Source organism: Salmo trutta, chromosome 29, assembly GCF_901001165.1.
Source record: "Salmo trutta chromosome 29, fSalTru1.1, whole genome shotgun sequence".
In the NCBI taxonomy this organism is placed as follows: Eukaryota; Metazoa; Chordata; class Actinopteri; order Salmoniformes; family Salmonidae; genus Salmo; species Salmo trutta.
Window position 1 is genome coordinate 25,394,721 of NC_042985.1, and position 18,515 is coordinate 25,413,235.

Here is an 18,515-nt window from a genome sequence, read left to right on the forward strand (position 1 = left end):
TCTATGACAACTGATACAGATGAGCAGCATGTAACTGGAAATGTAGGTTGATGTATAAATAAGCAGGGATACACTGAAATGTGTTTTGTCAAATTAGCCAAACTTTGGATGGTTCAGGCATACCACTCCAAATAATGTTGTGTTTACATTGACTCGTGATGAGTGGAAGAGGGTCCATTTGGAGAGAAATGGTAGGTACAATATTTGGTTAGTAGAGAACCTACTGAGTCTTTTGCACCTAATTTTAGCTGAGACAGTAATCGTTTTCCTCTACAGTGATACAGTTCAATATGTATTCCATATACAGTGAACTGTATTGCTGGCTATGTTCTGTTGCATTGGTAAATAGTCACAAACTCTTAATTACCAAATAATTCGTATTTATTAGCAAACGATAATAAGACAACTGCTGGGTACAGCACATAGCGTTATGGTTTCACAGAACAAGGATAAGACGAGGCTTTACGCCACTAGAGGATGCTACTAGGACAAGACACATGAGGCTATAAACTAGGCAATATAATCATCCAGGAATACAGCTCAAGCAAACTGGAAATAAATTCAAACCGTGATAGGTTCTGTAAAAACCAAGAAAAACTTGTAAGCATAGCACCAGTCCTATACATAATATACAATTACATATTAAAAACATAACATTCTTTATCTTATATAGAGTAGTAATTATCTTTAGTTCAGATTATCTGATGTAGTTATAATAAAAACAAATTACATTACGCACTATGGCTATGCAAAGCTGCGAAAAAAATCACAGATAGCGTTTTACCGCAGACTTTTGTTTTGGAGAAAAAATGTCGAACCGGAAATCTTAATGTTGCCACCGGGACGCGAATGCTGCTGTCATGACGCTAATAACACAGACCTTTGCAAAACTGAACAACGTGTTAAATGACGAGGGGGAATTGTACATTTAATTTTGAGCTTGTATGAAGTGAGCACATGTCGTTTGCCAAAGTTGGAAACTACAGGTCCCAATACGATATGGTTTCTGGATCACGTGATTGACCAGCTGAGAAATACATGCGTAGATGTAAACAAACATACTAAACTCATGATTTTAGTCTACTGCAATGAATATATGTCAATGGGTTGGCTTTATTCAGTACGCCCAACTTTATGTAAGGCTTGTATAATAATACACACAAGGCTTAGAATTAAGAGAAATTAAGCAAGGAGGTTGATCCTTCCGATCTAGTACATCTACTTCAACTGTCGCGTGAAAACCGTTGCAAAGGAGGGTAGCTACGGTAACCAACATCCTGAATCCATGACAGGTATGTCCTCACCAACCAACTATCAATGTAAGTCTTACTTTAGGAGTTTACAAAGTTAGTCTGAACCTTGTAGTGTTTCGTAAAACAGGGTTTTCCAAACTCGGTTCCCCCCTCAAATAACCAACTCATCATCAAGCTTTGATTATTTGAATCAGCTGTGTGCTAGGGCAATACCCAAAACGTTCACCCAGCGGGGAGGGCCCACAACCGAGTTTAGGAAATCCAGTCATAACGCATGCTGATATTCAGAGCGGAAGAAGGAAAGATATAGTTAGGCCCAACTCGGAGGGGGGAAATTAATGAATGGCTTATTTGCTACATTAGGTTTATTTAAATTAATATTAGTTTCGTAATGCTCAGGTTGTTCTGATATAATTACGACACGTGACATCCCCGCAACTTTGACAACAAAAACACACTTTATATCGGAGTTGTCTCGAGATGGCTATGCATATTCATGGTATGAGGCTAGTAGCATAACATCTCTACATTGAATACAGTCGGTCGACGTCAACAACCCTCATCGACTATTTAAAAAAGTATTAAAATAATGAGATGTATCTATCAACCGATCCAAAAAAAGGATAGGCGTGCTGGTTTTTGGACATCGACTCCCATTGTTAAGGCGGAGAGACCAGTATCTTCTTAGTATCCATAATCTTTGTTGTATTTTGCTTAAACCGAGTTTGGGAAACCCTGGACTATTTGATATTTGTGTTTTATTTTTCATCACCTAACCTTCTAGGTAGACTGTTGCCAATGTCGGTTCCCCAACAGCAGGAACAAAGCAGAGCCCTGTGTGCAAACCCTGGGAATCCTGTTTTCTCATGTATGATGACCCCAGTGGTTAAAGACAATTCTCCTGTGCCATGGGCAAAGCCCCTTCTACAAGACCACCTCAAGTGACTATGGTGTTAGTCCTCCAACATTTGAATCATCACCCTGTACCTACCACCCACTTTCAAAGATTCACGGAAGACCTTGGGAACTGTGGGATGTTACGTGACAATGCATTCAATACAAGTCTTGATCGAAGCAGGGTATATGACTGCCCTAATTTGCAAAACACTATCTGATTTGATTGACATGGTATAACATTGTCTTAGTGTTGATTAAACTACCTGGTGGACCTTCACTCCATTGACAATGATTGGTGTCCTGAAAACACATAAAAGCTGTACATTTAAGTTCTACAATATGCATGTATCATTCTACATACAAAGTAAAGCATATTTTTACTTGCACTTATGCTATGTGACATTATACAGAAACACTAATAGCAGGAGCAAGTTACAATGTTTGACTTTATTTTTTTATTGTATCACTGTAAACACATTGAACAGGTGGGCTATCAGCATTCATTTTAAAGTGTTCCTCATTGCAAAAACATATACAAATGTATTAAACATGTATTTATTCATTCAGGACAGGGTGCACTCCCTTGGATGATTTGTCTAATTTTGTGTGTCAGCTTGTAGAGCTTCATTTTGAGGATCAATCTTCAAAGCAGCCTGGTAATCTTGAAGACCTATGACAATCTTTTCAAGGAATATTAAAAGTTTAGCTGACTGCACATGCCATGGTAGGGATAGTCTGCTAAACCAGCTGTCCCTACTTCCTGGCCTAGGATATCCACAGCTGCATTATTTCAGTCACAAGGCGACAGTAGGCTTTTCAATCTGGGCAGAATAAACAAAATATAATCTAAAAAATAAAATATGTTTAACCTTTAACTAGGCAAGTCAGTTAAGAACAGATTCTTATTTACAATGATGACCTACACCAGCCAAACCCAGACGACGCTGGGCCAATTGTGTGCCACCCTATGGGACTCCCAATCACGGGTGGTTGTGATACAGCCTGGATTCGAACCAGGGTGTCTGTTGTGACACCTCTAGCACAGATGCAGTGCCTTAGACCGCTGCGCCACTACGGAGCCCAATATGGAACTTTGTTTAAATCCGTAGAAAAAGTCAAAAGGTGCTATAACTAAATTGTTTAAGTATTCTCTTTTTTGCATTTCACATGTCCAAGTATGAATGACAATGAGGTCTAAAACTAAAATAGAAAGTTCCATGGGGAGCCATGTATCTTTGAGGCTTGAGAAATGCCCTTGTTGACGTTACACAGACCTTCAGTATAGAACTCCAGTTCACAAAAAGCTGTGCCTCGTCTTACATGGCTCTTGTCCTGGCACCTGCATTGCCAGCCACGGGTGGCATCAACAGAGATTGTGGGTATGAAGAACCATTGTAATGTCATGTTCTATACAACTATCTCTTTTACCAATGCTATTGAGTAAAAGAAAACATTTACACAAGGAAGATGAATACTGACCCAAGAGGAATCCTCAATGGCTTTATGAAGATTCCTTAGTTTCAAGTGACAAGCAGCACGGCTTAAATATATGGCAGGAATCTTTCTGTTAAGCTTCATGGCAAGGCTGTAAGCATTGATCGCAGCCAAGTAGTTACCTGTTGCAAACAATTTGCTGAAAAACATGGAGGGAAGACATTTAATATTAACATACTTAATTGTTTGATAATCACTGACTTTGACAAGATCAGCCTACTTATTCTCCTTTAACCAGTCAGGGATCCTCTCTTCTTCTGTCAGGTCCTTCAGCTCTGCCAGGTCTGCATTTATTGCCCTTCTGGCCTCTGCCTGCTTCTGAAGCCACTGTTCCAAAGAGAAAATGTATATTATTGGGTTGGCTTGATAAAATGTAAAAACTTAAAACACAACATGATGCTACCTCCCAATATGGAACCGAGAATGGACAAACGCATCCCATGTCCATAGTTTACAGTAAAGACAAAGCAATCAATACCCATACTTAAAGGGCAATTCCATCACTTTTATCTCCAGCAGAATACCAGTGTTTACATATGTGAAATTGGCGCATTTCTACGTTTCTAAGTGAAAATGTTCTACCCGACGACGTAATCAAAAGTTAAAACATTTTATAAACAGTGATTTTCAAATACTGCGATTCACAGTGACGTGGGGAGCAGGAATATACATTCCCTCTGGCAAGAAACTCGTTGCAGGATTTGAAAATCAGTTTTTCTGACTTTTAATCCTACCCTGTGATGTCACAGAGAAGCATTTTTTAGGACCGTTCTTATTATCTTTTTAACCACAGATCATAGAAACGTGCTGTTTTAACATACAGTATGTAGACACTGGTATGGTGCTGCAGATAATGGATATGAGGTTGAAAAGTGGCGGAATTGCCCTTTAATAAACCACAGTTCCAAAGATTCACTGATGAAAAAACTGGTTAATACTTGAAAGTGGAAAGGGAAAAAATGAGTTTATACCTCTTCCTCCTCTGGTACTCTTGATTCTCGTAGGGCTGTGGGAAACACTTGCGGTGTGAACTTGATTTGAATGTTGCCTGTGGATCTTGGAGCTGGCAAATCCACCTGTTTTTTCTTGCTGATTGATTGAACACTGTTTTTCTGATCTATGTAAGAAACAAGCAGATGATATTCATTATGGAATACTCAACCAATCAACAAACTTATGATTGCAGAATGTACAATTTGATTGTACCAGAGTTTTATTTACCATGCTTGACCTTGCATCGGTCTGATGTTCTGGGTACATGTATCTTTTCCGATTTGCTTTGTTTGTCAACCTTGATTCTCTGACTTTGTAGCTTAGGTTGGGCCTCCCCCTCTGCTATTTGCCCCTGCTTCAGTTTCCATGCCTCCAACTCTGCTGTTGCTTTCTCATATTCATCATCCTTCATTTTCTGGATCCTGGCTCTCCCCTCTTCTTCAAGCTGAAAATATAATAGAACTGAAAATTAAGATGTATTCTTAGCACAAATTACACAGAATATATTTGACAAGTTTATCTCACCATCATCATGGTCTCCAGTGCATATTTTCTTTCTTCTTGTGTTTTTGTAGCTTTGGCTTTCGACTCAGCAGCAAGCTTTATCTGGGCTTTCAGGAGTGCTCGATACCTGATCTCTCTCAATTTGTCTTTGTCATCTAAAACAGATAAACACATGATCATTACAATATCTTCTTTGTGGAATAATACTAATCAGGGTCAAATGTAATACATACAATTAAGTTGTAAAATACTGTGACTACTTTGCATAATGTATTGCAGCTACTTTATACCCATGTCCATGACAATGTTGAATAGTTGTTTCTGTTAGGCTTTAGGGGCATTCTAGAGCGTGCATTATTTCCCTATAAGGCACGGTATATCAGCAGGGTAGAATTCAATGGCTTTAGTTCATTCTTACATGTTCTATGTTGGAGCAGCTTTTGAAAGTAAAAGTCGAATTGAAAACATTATTGGCATTACTGAATTCGATTTCAATAATAGCATGCTAACCAAACCAAATGGTTTGGTTAGCTAAACTAGCAAGTCTGTTTGTGTGGTTACCAAGGCAACTACTGTAGCTAGCCTATCTAGTAAACTGGCTAGCTACTTCAGTGGATGTTGAACACATTTCCAACAAAAGTATAGCCATGGTATAAAAGGGATATCAACTCGGGGCTCTCAATGCGTTCTCTGGAAAATAATGCAACTCCATGGAAGGTTTATTCCACTCCTCTAAAGCGTCTCCATGTCATTTATTATTTTCAAATACATAGCCCCTCGTCGATTAACGCTTACATAGCTAACTAGACTAATATCTATATTGCTGTTAGCTAATGACTTACTGTTAGTAATCACAAGGTGCTCCCACAGTCTCCTTTTTCTGCAATGTGAAAACTGCAACTCCATTTCCAATTTTTGCTGTGCTTTTGTCATCTATCGGCTCAAACTGGTTGGCTTCAAATAAAAACGGGGGGAAATGTACCTAAAATGAAGGAGACAAACCAAAGCAATTGACCATTTACTACTGTTGACAACATTTAGATAGGTAGCTAGCTAGCTTTAGGGTGTTTCCCAAAAACGTTTACCTTCAGATATTCGTCTGTGGAAAATATGTCTACTTTCCCAACCTTTACTCCTTTTAATGGTACATTTATGTAAACAATCGTTTCTGTCTGTGTCCATGTGTAATCTTTGACAATCAAAGGCATTTCAAACCAATTGTATAGTTAACTTTGATTTGCTAAATTGTTGTGTGGTGGTAGTAGCTACATTGTTGGCGGTTGCCAAAGAAGAAATAAAGTTGTTTCCGCGAACGATTTGTGTACTTCCTGTCTCAAAGTTTGGCGTCAGTTAAAGTGCCACTGCCAGGCCAGCCTTCCATCAGATCCTAGAGCCCAGCTGGACTTGAAGGGTTGAAGCAAAGAATATCTGACAGTTCTAAATGTTCTGATGTCGTGTTCCTAGTGCTCTAAGGGGCTATTTTTGAAGGTCTGTTTTGAAGGTGTAAATCTGATAGGCCAAAATTTCACACATAAACGCGAAGACACGATTTCAAAGTTGTTTTTATTAAAATAAGTTTTACAATAAAATGTTTGTCAATTTAGAAAAAAAGTTTGTGGAATCTGTACTATTATTGCATACATTCATTATAAGGAACAGAATACAAAACAAATTAAGCTTTAGGTCATTGAAGAAATTAAACCATATTGTTCATGCTACAGAGGCTCATATCTAATCTACTACCAGACCTCACAATTGAGTCCTGTTTGCCATTTTTTTATATACCTCTGCATAATTTTCATAAAACCCACAATAACATTGTTGTAAATACGAGTGAAATTAACATTTGATATCATGTACCGGTACATTCAATATCCTAAAGGTAATATAATAAGGTGCTCATCTGAAAATTATATCCTTTTTGGTGGCCAATCGATGTAGGAAAAGTACAAATAGTTAATGTGCATGTACAATGAGCATACAGGTTATTCATACATTACATTTACCAATAAACAACATTTTAAACTGTCAAGAAAATAAGGCATCTGCTGTCAATCATCTAGTATGAAAAAATGAACTTGAAAATCAAGCTAACTGCACTTTGCAAACAACGAGATATGTAAGTGGAGTTGTTATTCTGTAAGGAATGTACTTCTGAAATGATTTTTTTTTGTTGGTACATGACCATTTTTGTGTTAAGTCGAATAAAACCGGATTCAAAACCATCAATTCATTAGGAATGGGGTAATAATATATTATTCCTATAAACATTATCAATATTTTGATCACACAATATTCAGCTACATCACAAATGGCTAATAAATTAACAGTCAACAACATACAAATGCAGTTTTTTCACTTGATATATTAAGCAAAATATCTGGAAGTGATGTATCAAAACACTTGTAAGGCTGTTGATCCTGATGTTAGCACTGAATCAACAGTAAATATTAACTGCTTGTTCATACCAGTTAAAAAAGGAAGCAAACATTGATACAATTACATTATACAAAATTGAGCACAGTACTGTATACATTCACAATGCCACATTGAGTAGTTTAAAAAGTTGTTGAGTAGTTTTGATCAGTAGTTTTGATTTGTTTTATAGAAGATTTAGATTTTTTTTTTTAAATGACTGACAATATATAAATGAATTTCTGAACAATATTTATGTCTGATGGGCTGAAGCCTAACTTGAGCAATGTCCTCCCATAGAAAGTAGGCGGGATAGATTTATTAGAAATTTTGAAAATAGTTGAATCACCAAAATATTGCAATATCGAACTTAACGAAAAGTTCTTCAAACAGTAAGACAAATCTACATGAGAAAAGCAAACAATTTGAAAATATATTTAGTTTACTTTAAACTACTTCTAAAACTGCCTTCCCTAGTAGCAAAAATGGAAGCCATGCTTGAAACTATAATTTGACAAAGAAGTTTTATTTTGAACCAACGTTATTTTCCCTTTATGCAGTAAGCATATCTCTTAGTACTAATTATCATATTATTTTACCTTTCCTAAATGAAAACAAAATATAAAGAAATGTTGATTTAAATGCATCATGTTGGTGCAAAAATAATACAATTAGAGCAAAGCAAAGTGCACACATACTAAAAACATATTTTTAGAGTATAACATGTCTTTTATATAATAGGTTCATTTAAATGAGCTTAATCTGCATAATGTTTTACAAACTAAATTCATTAAGGCTCTAAATACATTCAATATCAACAGTTTGAAAAACACACATGGATCGTTCCACGAAATTAGTGCATTTTGCGTCCCTTTGATATTTTAATTAGAAATTGTGCACCAATATTGAATTTTAAAAGCCTGTTATATTCAAAGTGCCCTTTAATATAAACCACATGGAGAATTCAACAAATCAGATTTTTAATATGAATAAAGACTTGCTAAAGTGCCACAATTTTGACATGTTCCTCTGTGCACTCTCTGACTTCCAGGGAGATTTTAACCCACTAAACCCTAAGATTTATCCAAGTTGTAAACCCCTAGTTATTTTGTTGCTTTGGCAAAGTAATTTCTGAAGATTATTTATTTAATGTGATTGGTGATTCATTTTAAGGTAAAAAAAAAAAACCTGGCCCTCATTTTAAGGTCAACCCTGTTACGTGAACTGAACTTTTGTTTTAATATTGTGAAACGATCCATTTAAAAATTGTTTTTTTACAAAATAAACATTGAACATCTAATAGCCAAATCCTAGTGTAAAAGCAGGTGAGCTGGTTCTACTCTTTTTAGCCATTGTCTGGTGTTTTGTGGTGGGAAACTGAGTGGGTCGAGCATAACACGTCAACCCTGTTACCCATAGATAGATTAGACAGGCTAAAAATATTTGAACATTTATACTTTTTTTTAAGCTTGCATTCAATTGCCCCTCACTGTTGCACACACAACATCAATTTCCCCTGTCACGAGGGGATTTATGGCTGATTTTAAGATGACATCTTCAATCCTGTTACTTTCAAACATTTTTTTTCTCACCAAGTTATACATCTCAAAAGGCATCAAATTTGTGGAACGACCCACATGTATCGAATCATTTCTAAAAAATGTATCAGATCCAATTCTGGTTGTATAGCATACAGTACAGGTGTATGGCTTTGGAACACCACTCTAGCTGTGACTATCAACTTTTTGGGAAACAATCATACTGCTCAAAATCTGTCAAACTATAACAGCAGTTGCAAAAAATATCTGATTAAAATGTTGAATATGTTTGCATCCGTCAATCAGTTAACCTTTCCGGATAGCTTACTCATACTGATGTTGTAATAACTTAAGCCAGGAAAGTTGAGAGGAACAGTAAGGACCTCATTAAGAGAATGACATTATTGTGATCAACATAGACAATGGTACCTGCCCAAAAATAGGGAATACATATGACATTAAACAGAACTTCAGTCTAGCTTTTGCATCAGTCTAAGCACGGGACAGGAACTGCTATCCAAATTATACCAAATGTCAAATAAAACAACAAAATGGTAAAAATGTGACCCTTTGTAAACCCTACGTAAAAACGTAACGAAAAATCACCTACAAAGGAAGCATACCAAAAAAAATGACCAGTGTAAAATAGAATAATGTTACTGTCGGCCCATATTCATGACCATATCACTCGCTGTTAACTGTTGGCTGCTGCCCTGCTGGCTGCCCTGTTACCTCCTTTGTTCTATGGAGCTGTGCCCCTTTCTCCTCCATGCAGATGTCACAGCCCCACACTGCCAACACCTCTGCTGTCAACAGGTTATAAGCTGTCTCAGTCATTCCAGTACAAACCCTGTGGAACCATTTTTGACATGAGGCCTCACACAGGATAGCTTCCTGGTCATCATTCACTTCATTCAGGCATACTCCACATGGAAACACAGGCTCCGTGGAGGAGTGGCTAGGCCTGTTGGGATGCATCAGTGTCTTATTGATGGCCACACCACCACCTCCATTGCTTCTACTCCGCTCCAGGGGGGCTGCCTCCATGTGCCTGCCTGACTGTGGGGACTTCTTCAGGGAATCATTATTGGGGTGGATGATGCCGTTGATTTTCTCTGTGGTGTTAGGCTGACCTGCACCCTGACAGACCAGGGCGCCTCTATTCTTTGATTTCAGGTCGACAGAGTTTTTCTGACCCATGATCTCCTCTGAGCCATGGCTTCGTTTCCGTGGAGATGTGTTCTGGGATGTACTTTTGCTTGACACCACCTCACTCATGTCCTGTTTAGGTGTGGGTGTATTGGACTGGGTAAAGCTGTTGTTTTGCTGCTGCCGAGTAAAACCAGGACTAGAGTCCATGCCGGGTTGGGGAGGTGGATTCCCAATTGGATTGACTGCTGATCTAAAGCTCAGGCCCATGTCAGGAGAAGTGCTTTGGGTCACATTATGCAGATGCACCTGATTCAAGTTGTCATGGGGACCTGGTCTAAAAGGCTGATTGGGTGGAAGTGGCATGTTACTGTTGTTGTTTCTTAATGGTGGATGGTTACCGTAATTGGGATTTTCATGGTAACCATAGTTAAAGTCAGGGGGTCGATTGAACCCCATGCCCATTTGAGTCTGGGCAAAAGGGTGGAGCTGGTTTCGTATCTGGTAGGGACCCCTGTAAGAAGAGGGCATCCTATTGGGCATGAGGTGGTCTATCCTGGGCAGGCCATAGCCACTGCAGCTAGGGTAGTGCGGGTGGCCAAAATATGGGTTCCCAGAGGACAGAGGCTTGAAAGATGGTGTGTTGTAGTTGTCATCAAAAGGATTGGTAGCCACTAGGTGGTCGGCACTTCGGTTTGGTGGTGGAGCATACTCAGATAGGGGAGCGAAGAAAGGAGCCTGGGGACAAGCATGAAAAGGCAATGATAAAGGTAGTTGATACAGAACTATGCAAGCAGCGTCAAACACTTGACTATCAACAGCCATTCAGAGAACTTCTCAAAAGTTTGATGAATAAGTGAGCAGCATATTCGTTTTGTCTTGATATAGCATTGTTTGACTGAATGAGGTTGGTCAATATCGGAAACCACAAGATTTTCGACCTATAACAAAGAAAGGGAATCTCAGAAAGTCAGACTATTGTGCTGGTATTTTACCTGTGTGTTCGACTTGCACTTTTTCTTGTCTGGGCTATCCAGCAGAACACCCGGCCCTCCTAGATCATCAAGCCCACCATCTCTACCTGAGAAAGAAAACCACACAAAATGTTATACAGCCACATAAAATGCAGGTTTCCCATTAAACTACAAGGCACACTTTTCACTCTGACAGACATTGTATAGAAAACTTACTTGTGGCATGCCAATACGTTGAACAACACAGAATTTGTTTAATTTTCTCATGAATGGCTTATTGCCTACACCTTTGTGAAGTCCATGTGCAAGCAGTGTCAGGATGAAATTATAAGAAAGGCTGGCTGCACACTGTTTTCTTGGAGTTTAACGCAATTTCAATGGTCCAATCTTCTCCATTGAGAAGAATCTAAAATGTTTGGCAGCTTGCTGCCCCATCACGTTGTCCAAGTTGCACCTATGATATGCGGCAAGCTGTAAATTCATGTAACCTAAGTATGGTATAGTCGGTATACTTGGTAAACAGAATCAAATTACCAGTACTCAGCTGTAGCCTCCCCTCCTCTCCTCTCCTCTCCAGGGTATATTACCACAATAGATCAATACAGTGGAACTCTGGACCTAACCCTTTTAAAGTAGTGCACTAAATAGGCAATAGGATGCCATTTGGGGCCTAACCCTGGTCTATAGATCTCCTGACAGCCTCCCAGTCTTCATACACGGTCGATAACCAACATCCTCCTAAAGGCTCCTCAAGGATGCAAAGGTACATTAAAGGCTCAATCACAAAGACGTGTTGGATTGTTATGCCACTACAATTATCTACTGGATCTGGGGGGGGGTTCATTCTGGCTTGGTATCTATTATCTACTGGGTCTTAGGGGGTCATACTGGCCTGGTATCTATTATCTACTGGGTCTGGGGGAGTGGGGTCATACTGGCCTGGTATCTATTATCTACTGGGTCTGGGGGGGGGGGGGGTCATACTGGCCTGGTATTTATTATCTACTGGGTCTGGGGGGGTCATACTGGCCTGGTATCTATTATCTACTGGGTCTGGGGGTCATACTGGCCTGGTTATCTATTAGCCTATACACACAGCTCTGTAAATATGTCAAACATGTAACAGTTGTTCAATGCTATTAAAGCCACCCACATCGCCATTGGTGGGCTAGTTTGTGTAATTGTTATAAAAAAATAATAATTGCAAAACAGTAGGCTAGCTCTTGTATGATAGCCTACAGTCGTCTACTGGCGCATGTGATTAATTATCATCAATGTTTTCAATTTCTGTAGCCTATATCTTGTTACTATTAATAAATAGGGCCTACAGTTTATGCAACATAATTTGTCCCACAGAGGTACAACTCAAGTCTCAGACAGTCGGTTAACTAAATTAAAAGACTCGTCATATTTTGACCGATGAGATGTCACTTAAATGCACTTCCCATATCGTTCACGGCAATAAGAAAAAGTCAGCTGGCTACATTAAAAAACATTTTTCAAAGTTCGTGGCAGTTCCACAATTTGCGAACACATTCCGACAGTGAAAGTTTTGACGAACTTTCCACGTCAGCAAGGTCAATTCGATTGTAATAGTTTACAATATTTTTTTTCAATTGAAAATGCCAGCGCTGTCTATTTATTTTGACTTTCATTCAATACTTCAAAGGCCTTGAGGTAGGCCGATAAGCTCCTTCAACGTCGTAATTATGCTCGAGACTTGTGTGCAGCGTATCGTGCCCCCACAGACAGCAACATACCACGCGCAGGAAGGGAAAAATATCAAAAACGCGCATTACCTCGGTTTCTTTTGAGCGAGAAGGTATCTTTATCCTGTTCTTTTGACATTACAGAGCTTCTTACATTACTTAAACGTGCATAATTGTGCTGAAAAGGTAACAGTACCCAACCGCTCTCTTCCCCCAACAGCAATCACAACTATCTGTGTGACGAGGAAAGCTGCAATCGTTTGCAAAGTTTGGGAGGAGCAGACAAATTCAACTTCATGATATATTGTGTCACGCAGGGAAATTATTGTTAACATTGTATCATTGTCACGTATTTCTCCACGTGGCACATGTTTGGCACTTGTAAAGCACGGTTAATATTAGATTTTGACAAACGGAACCTTTGTGTGACAGCACAGAACCCCCTCCACATTGGCATGTTGAATGTGTCTACACTGCCGCTCCGTCAGAAGTGTGGGTGTACTGTAATGATGCGACTGGGGCGGAAGCTAATAAATCCAGTCTGGATATTTAGAGGCAATATCTGTCTGTCTAAGAGCTGTTTATTTGAGGTTTACTACATATTTACCACTCTCTTTGGTTGAGTTTTGCACTATTTATTTTCTGAAGTGATATCTGCTTAGTCATGATAAGGAGTTGCAGCCTAATAGGCCAAACTACTACTCTACACACTTCAAAAGTTGTTTTTATTGTAGGAATAGGCTACAGTATTTACAAAAAGCTTAAATGTTGTACTAAACTAAAATAATAAAGTTGTTGTATAGGCTACACTATAGATTTTTGTTTCTTATCCACAGCCATCTGTGGACACCACACCATTTTTTTGTAGGTTACAGATCTCTCCAGAGGCACTACTGTCATACACATGGGGTTAAACAATCTATGTATTGATGTTTCTCATCCATTAACAGTAATTAACTGCTGCTTTTTCAGATAATGGAAGACCAATGATTGGATGGACTGTAATAACTGAAGATAATGCCAGAGGGGCCTTTACTGACTACAAGAGGAAGCCTTCAGTCTTTGGACCCAAAGTTCGGTGCGGAAGACAACCATTGTCACAACATGGACCAAAGGACATGACCTTACAAGTGCACTTCAGGGTCCGTGTACATTTCGTTATTGTCACGCCCTGACCTTAGAGAGCCTGTTTTATTCTCTATTTTGTTAGGTCAGGGTGTGACTTGGGTGGGCATATCTATGTGTCTATTTCTTTGTTGGCCTAGTATGGTTCCCAGTCAGAGGCAGCTGTTTATTGTTGTCTCTGATTGGGGATCATACTTAGGCAGCCCTTTTTTCCCCACCTGTGATTGTGGGATCTTGTTTTTGTGTAGCTGCCTGTGAGCAGCCCAGAACGTCACGCTTCGTTTTCTTCTGTGTTGTTTTTGGTGCGTTTCATTTTTATTAAACATGTGGAACTCTAAGTACGCTGCGCCTCGGTCTCCTTCTTACGATGAGCGTGACAGTTTATTTTGATTTCCGAGTGGAAAAACAAAGTCAATGTATTTTCTCATTTATTGTGTCAAAGTTGGACATGGAATAATGGAAAACAAATAACAATGTTTTATTACATTTTGGGATTTTTGTTATTTTGTTCATACCTGGATGTACACACCCCCTCATAGAATATTCATTGTTTAGGGGGGTGTTTACAGCCTAGGTCGGTAGCACAAAGAAAGGATTTGATTGTGTGAGTGTGACAGGAAGATAAAATTAATGTTAGCTAAGATGCAGCACTTATAAAGTTTGCATGCCAATATAACAAACTCAACAACAACTGAACAAAGTTGACTAGCTAGCCGTACCTGGTTACTGGCTATGCTATAGTCATACTAGCTAGTAGTGGTTAGTGTAAGTTAGTCCCTAAACCTGCTACAAGATAAAGCTGCCTGGGCAGAGCTACCTGCTGCAGAAAGGTCAGATTAGCTACATCTTTTGTTGACTGATGGTGTTTATTGACAGGAAAAAGTAACAGCAGTTACTGTAAATGGTTACCTATCTGGTACTTTGCATAGCTAACTTAGCTATTGCATACACCTTACAACAATATCAAATTAATCTATAATCAGTGCTGATGTGTGTGTGTGTGTGTACTAAATGTACTAGTTACTCTAATAGTTTTAGAATAGTACTCTAATATTGGTGAGGACAGACATACCAATACGTGCAAGAAAGTTCACATTGTTTATTTTTATTTAAACTCAGTCATTCTCAGAATTATTTATTGTTGAATTTTTTTTAAACTTTAATTGGACAAGTAGGCTATAACATTTTTGTCATGAATAAAGTTGTAAGGACCAAGGCTTGCTTGAATACCTTGAAGAAAAGCTGTTGGTGTTGTGATCAAAGAGCAAACAGAAAAAAGGAAAACAAAACATTAACACAAAATAATGACAAAAGGTACATTCGATTTCAAGGCCTGTGCCTGCTCTCACTATAATTTTGAAACACAACAACGAGAGTGTGTATTGGTTACATAGACTCCCAATGTTGTGTCCCAAAGCTACTCTCACTACAACTGTGGAGCAGCTGTGGGTTCCCCTGAGTTTAACTGTAAATGACCCACAGCGCTCCACCACTGCAGCTAAAGCCAGCAGCACAGCCTTCACAGAAAAACGTGACTGCAGAAGAAAAGGGGACTCAGAGCATCAGAGAATTATGATTCACACCAAGTCCTCCACTTCACCCCTTTATATTCACATGTTCAGAAAAAAAGAGAACACAACTCTTGAAATTTAAGAGACACAGGACTGGATCTGCATCACTCGTTCTTCCATCTCTTGAATAACACTGACCCCCTCTGACTATAGCATCCATCACATCTCTATCAAAAGCTGGAAGAGGAACCTGAGGTAGACATCGGTATATCACTTATTGGACATTCACAACCAATATGAGAATGCAGAACCCTCTCGAACATTCTGATTCTGAAAACATATATAAGAATGAGAACCCTATGGTTACTCTTTATCACAACTGAAAAGACAAAAACAATACTGTTACTGCAACTGCTCAATAATAACTTGTCTATTCCAGCTTTTAGTTGTTATCAGAGTTGGATTGCAGTCACCAGGCATTATAACAATGCAGAGGATTACACATGTAAATAAAAAGCAAAAACAACTAAAATATTCCATATACAATATGAACTTGACATTTTAACACAGCTTTTCAGACTAATGATCATCTACAACAGTTTAAAGTATTCACATTCGTATCAAAGATTAATACATTTTAGGCATCTAGGAAAAAACTAAATTCAGTTGGTACTTTCTCAAAACTGGGGTATATGAAACCCCATTGAAATAACAATAATATATATTTCTCCTCCAGTGAGAAAAAGTAAAAAAGAATGTAGAAAAATCTGTCTATTTTTTGCTTCAATGACAAATAACAATGCATGTTTAAAAGCACTAATTATGTACCACTTACATCTTGGTTTGTGGTCTAATAGACACCCATTTATTAAGTAGTAATCAAAACCTAAATGGGGATAAAGCTTTTGGAACCAAAAGAATGAGAAAATATCATGCAGAGATAAATGTCTAAATGGATCTCTTGCCAATGCGCAACAGTGAACTGAATTCTTTGGTATACATTGTTTGCCATTCAAAAGAAAGTAAAACTGATTGTGTCACACTTCATGCAAACTGTCATCCTATTAGTTAGAAATCCGTTGATTGAAAATACTGTTGCAATGTAGGATGAGAATCAATATAATATACTGTATATAGCTCCGGAATATAATTTCCCCCTACAATGTACACATCTAGTTGCAACAGTAAAGCTCTAAAGAAAACCAATAATAGGGTGATTTGGTTAGTGTGCATGACATTGATTATAATTGTCATTTTAACCATTATCAAGGGCACAAAATCCTGGGGGCACTTTCTGAGAGAGGACCCGCATCTCAACTCAGTTGGTCGCAGAACGGGGGCACACATGTGCAAGGCTTTGTCTTAGAAGCAGCATTTCAGCTGATCTGCGTTAGATTTTTGGTCTAATACATGAGAAAAACCTCATTGTAATTTTCCCAGGGACCCGCTGAGAGATCAAAAACAAACGAAGGGAGCAAACAATTACTTTGTATGATAGCATCAGTCACCGCTGCACATTGGCTGTGATCAACAAATCAAACTAATCTGACAAGTGCTAAACTTATTGTTCTACTCTATGGTAAAGTATCAACTACTTATAGAACAAAAGTAACTACAATCTGTACTCAGTAGTACATAAACGTCGACAAAAATATAGATATCTGTAGAGATAAAATGTTTTTTTTGGTGTTCATTCCATTCATTTCCATCGCACTGATTTAACGCTTTTGGTTTTCAACAATCATTCTTCACACTTCTCCCATCCCAATGTGTCAAAGAGTTGGACCTCAGATGGATCGGACTTTGGTATATGATCCTTTCTGCTTGTCTCCGACATCTGAGGGTCTCTTTCCCCATTAAGGCCATTTATAAAGCTTTTAAGGTCTGCTGTATTGAAACACATCGACACAAGCATTTTTGGTATGTTCTTTCCCAAAATAACCAAAAAGATAGCCTGCCATACCACAGACACATTATTCCAACTGAATTCAAACTGAAGTTTTTCCACCTGTGAGTGGGGCATCACAAGGCTCTGAACCGTAACTGACAATGTTCTAGAGATACATTCAATACAGATCTATGGCAACTACCATCTACAATGAGCAGTTCAGGACTAAGAAGATACCCTGTCAGTCAACCATGGAACATTACACATGGCTTTTCAAATGTACTAAACCTTGTTCCCTGAGTTTAGGAAAATAATAACACAACAAAATAATGCTTAAAAAGAGGTAGTATAAAACAGGAATTGCAAGGGCAACTGCACATTAACAAAGAAAACAAACTAACAAACTATGGATAACCTGAAAAGTACATTGTGTCATACTGGCTTATTATTGAATTTCAGCAACTTATGTAGTAAATTGTACTGGCCCTTAATCTACCATAGCCAAACACTCAAAGCTTATTGTAAAGTAACCTGAGAAATAGTCCAATTAACCTGTGATAAAGAAGAAAATAACAAAGCTTTAATTGAGATCTGCAGTACCCTTACAATCCCGTACTTCATTATAAACAAGGACGAAAATGAATACAGGACGAATCTTACCTAGCAAAAACGAATTATTGCCATCAGGAAGTATCAGTTCTTCCATAAAGGAAGAGACCCCTTACATAGTTCAGGTATAAGTCGTTATCATTAAATATATAGTTGAGTTTACCGAGAGGTAAACTGAGGTAGATAATCAGCAAAAGAAGGGCTCACTCTACACTTTGCTCCAGTGATAAACTCTTATATAATGTCAGAAATGTAAGTCACATTTTTGACGATCTCTTGAAACATTCATGGTGGGTGAGATTTTTCTTTCAAACACATACACACAAACATTGAATCAAAATAAAATGAGTACACATTCACTAGAAGAAGATTCTTTGATAGAAATCACCAGAACCCAAACCAGAGCCCAGTTCTTCCAAAAACCTGGATTTTTGGATTTCTGCTCATTGTATTTTA

At 38.3% G+C, this 18,515-nt stretch overlaps 1 protein-coding gene, 1 long non-coding RNA gene and 1 pseudogene across 3 annotated transcripts; 1 reads left to right on the top strand and 2 right to left on the bottom strand.

Annotated features, from left to right (window-relative positions):
• Positions 1-752: 752 nt before the first annotated feature.
• Positions 753-2,712, top strand: LOC115167226 (uncharacterized). The gene is made up of 2 exons (XR_003870459.1): positions 753-1,319; positions 2,038-2,712. It is a non-coding gene; the product is annotated as an uncharacterized LOC115167226 (long non-coding RNA).
• Positions 2,580-6,456, bottom strand: LOC115167225 (dynein assembly factor 4, axonemal-like; annotated as a pseudogene).
• Positions 6,457-6,685: 229 nt separating this feature from the next.
• LOC115167221 (pygopus homolog 1) lies at positions 6,686-13,500 on the bottom strand. Of its 2 annotated transcripts, none has more exons than XM_029721412.1 (3): positions 13,123-13,500; positions 11,239-11,324; positions 6,686-10,981 (listed from the first exon to the last, which is right to left on the bottom strand). In XM_029721412.1, the coding sequence occupies exons 1-3, from the start codon at positions 13,259-13,261 to the stop codon at positions 9,779-9,781; spliced, it is 1,428 nt and encodes a 475-aa protein (XP_029577272.1). In that variant the 5' UTR covers positions 13,262-13,500; the 3' UTR covers positions 6,686-9,778. The 2 variants fall into 2 exon arrangements, with proteins under 2 accessions (XP_029577272.1, XP_029577273.1); XM_029721413.1 differs by having other exon boundaries at positions 13,017-13,186.
• Between the last annotated feature and the right edge of the window lie 5,015 nt (positions 13,501-18,515).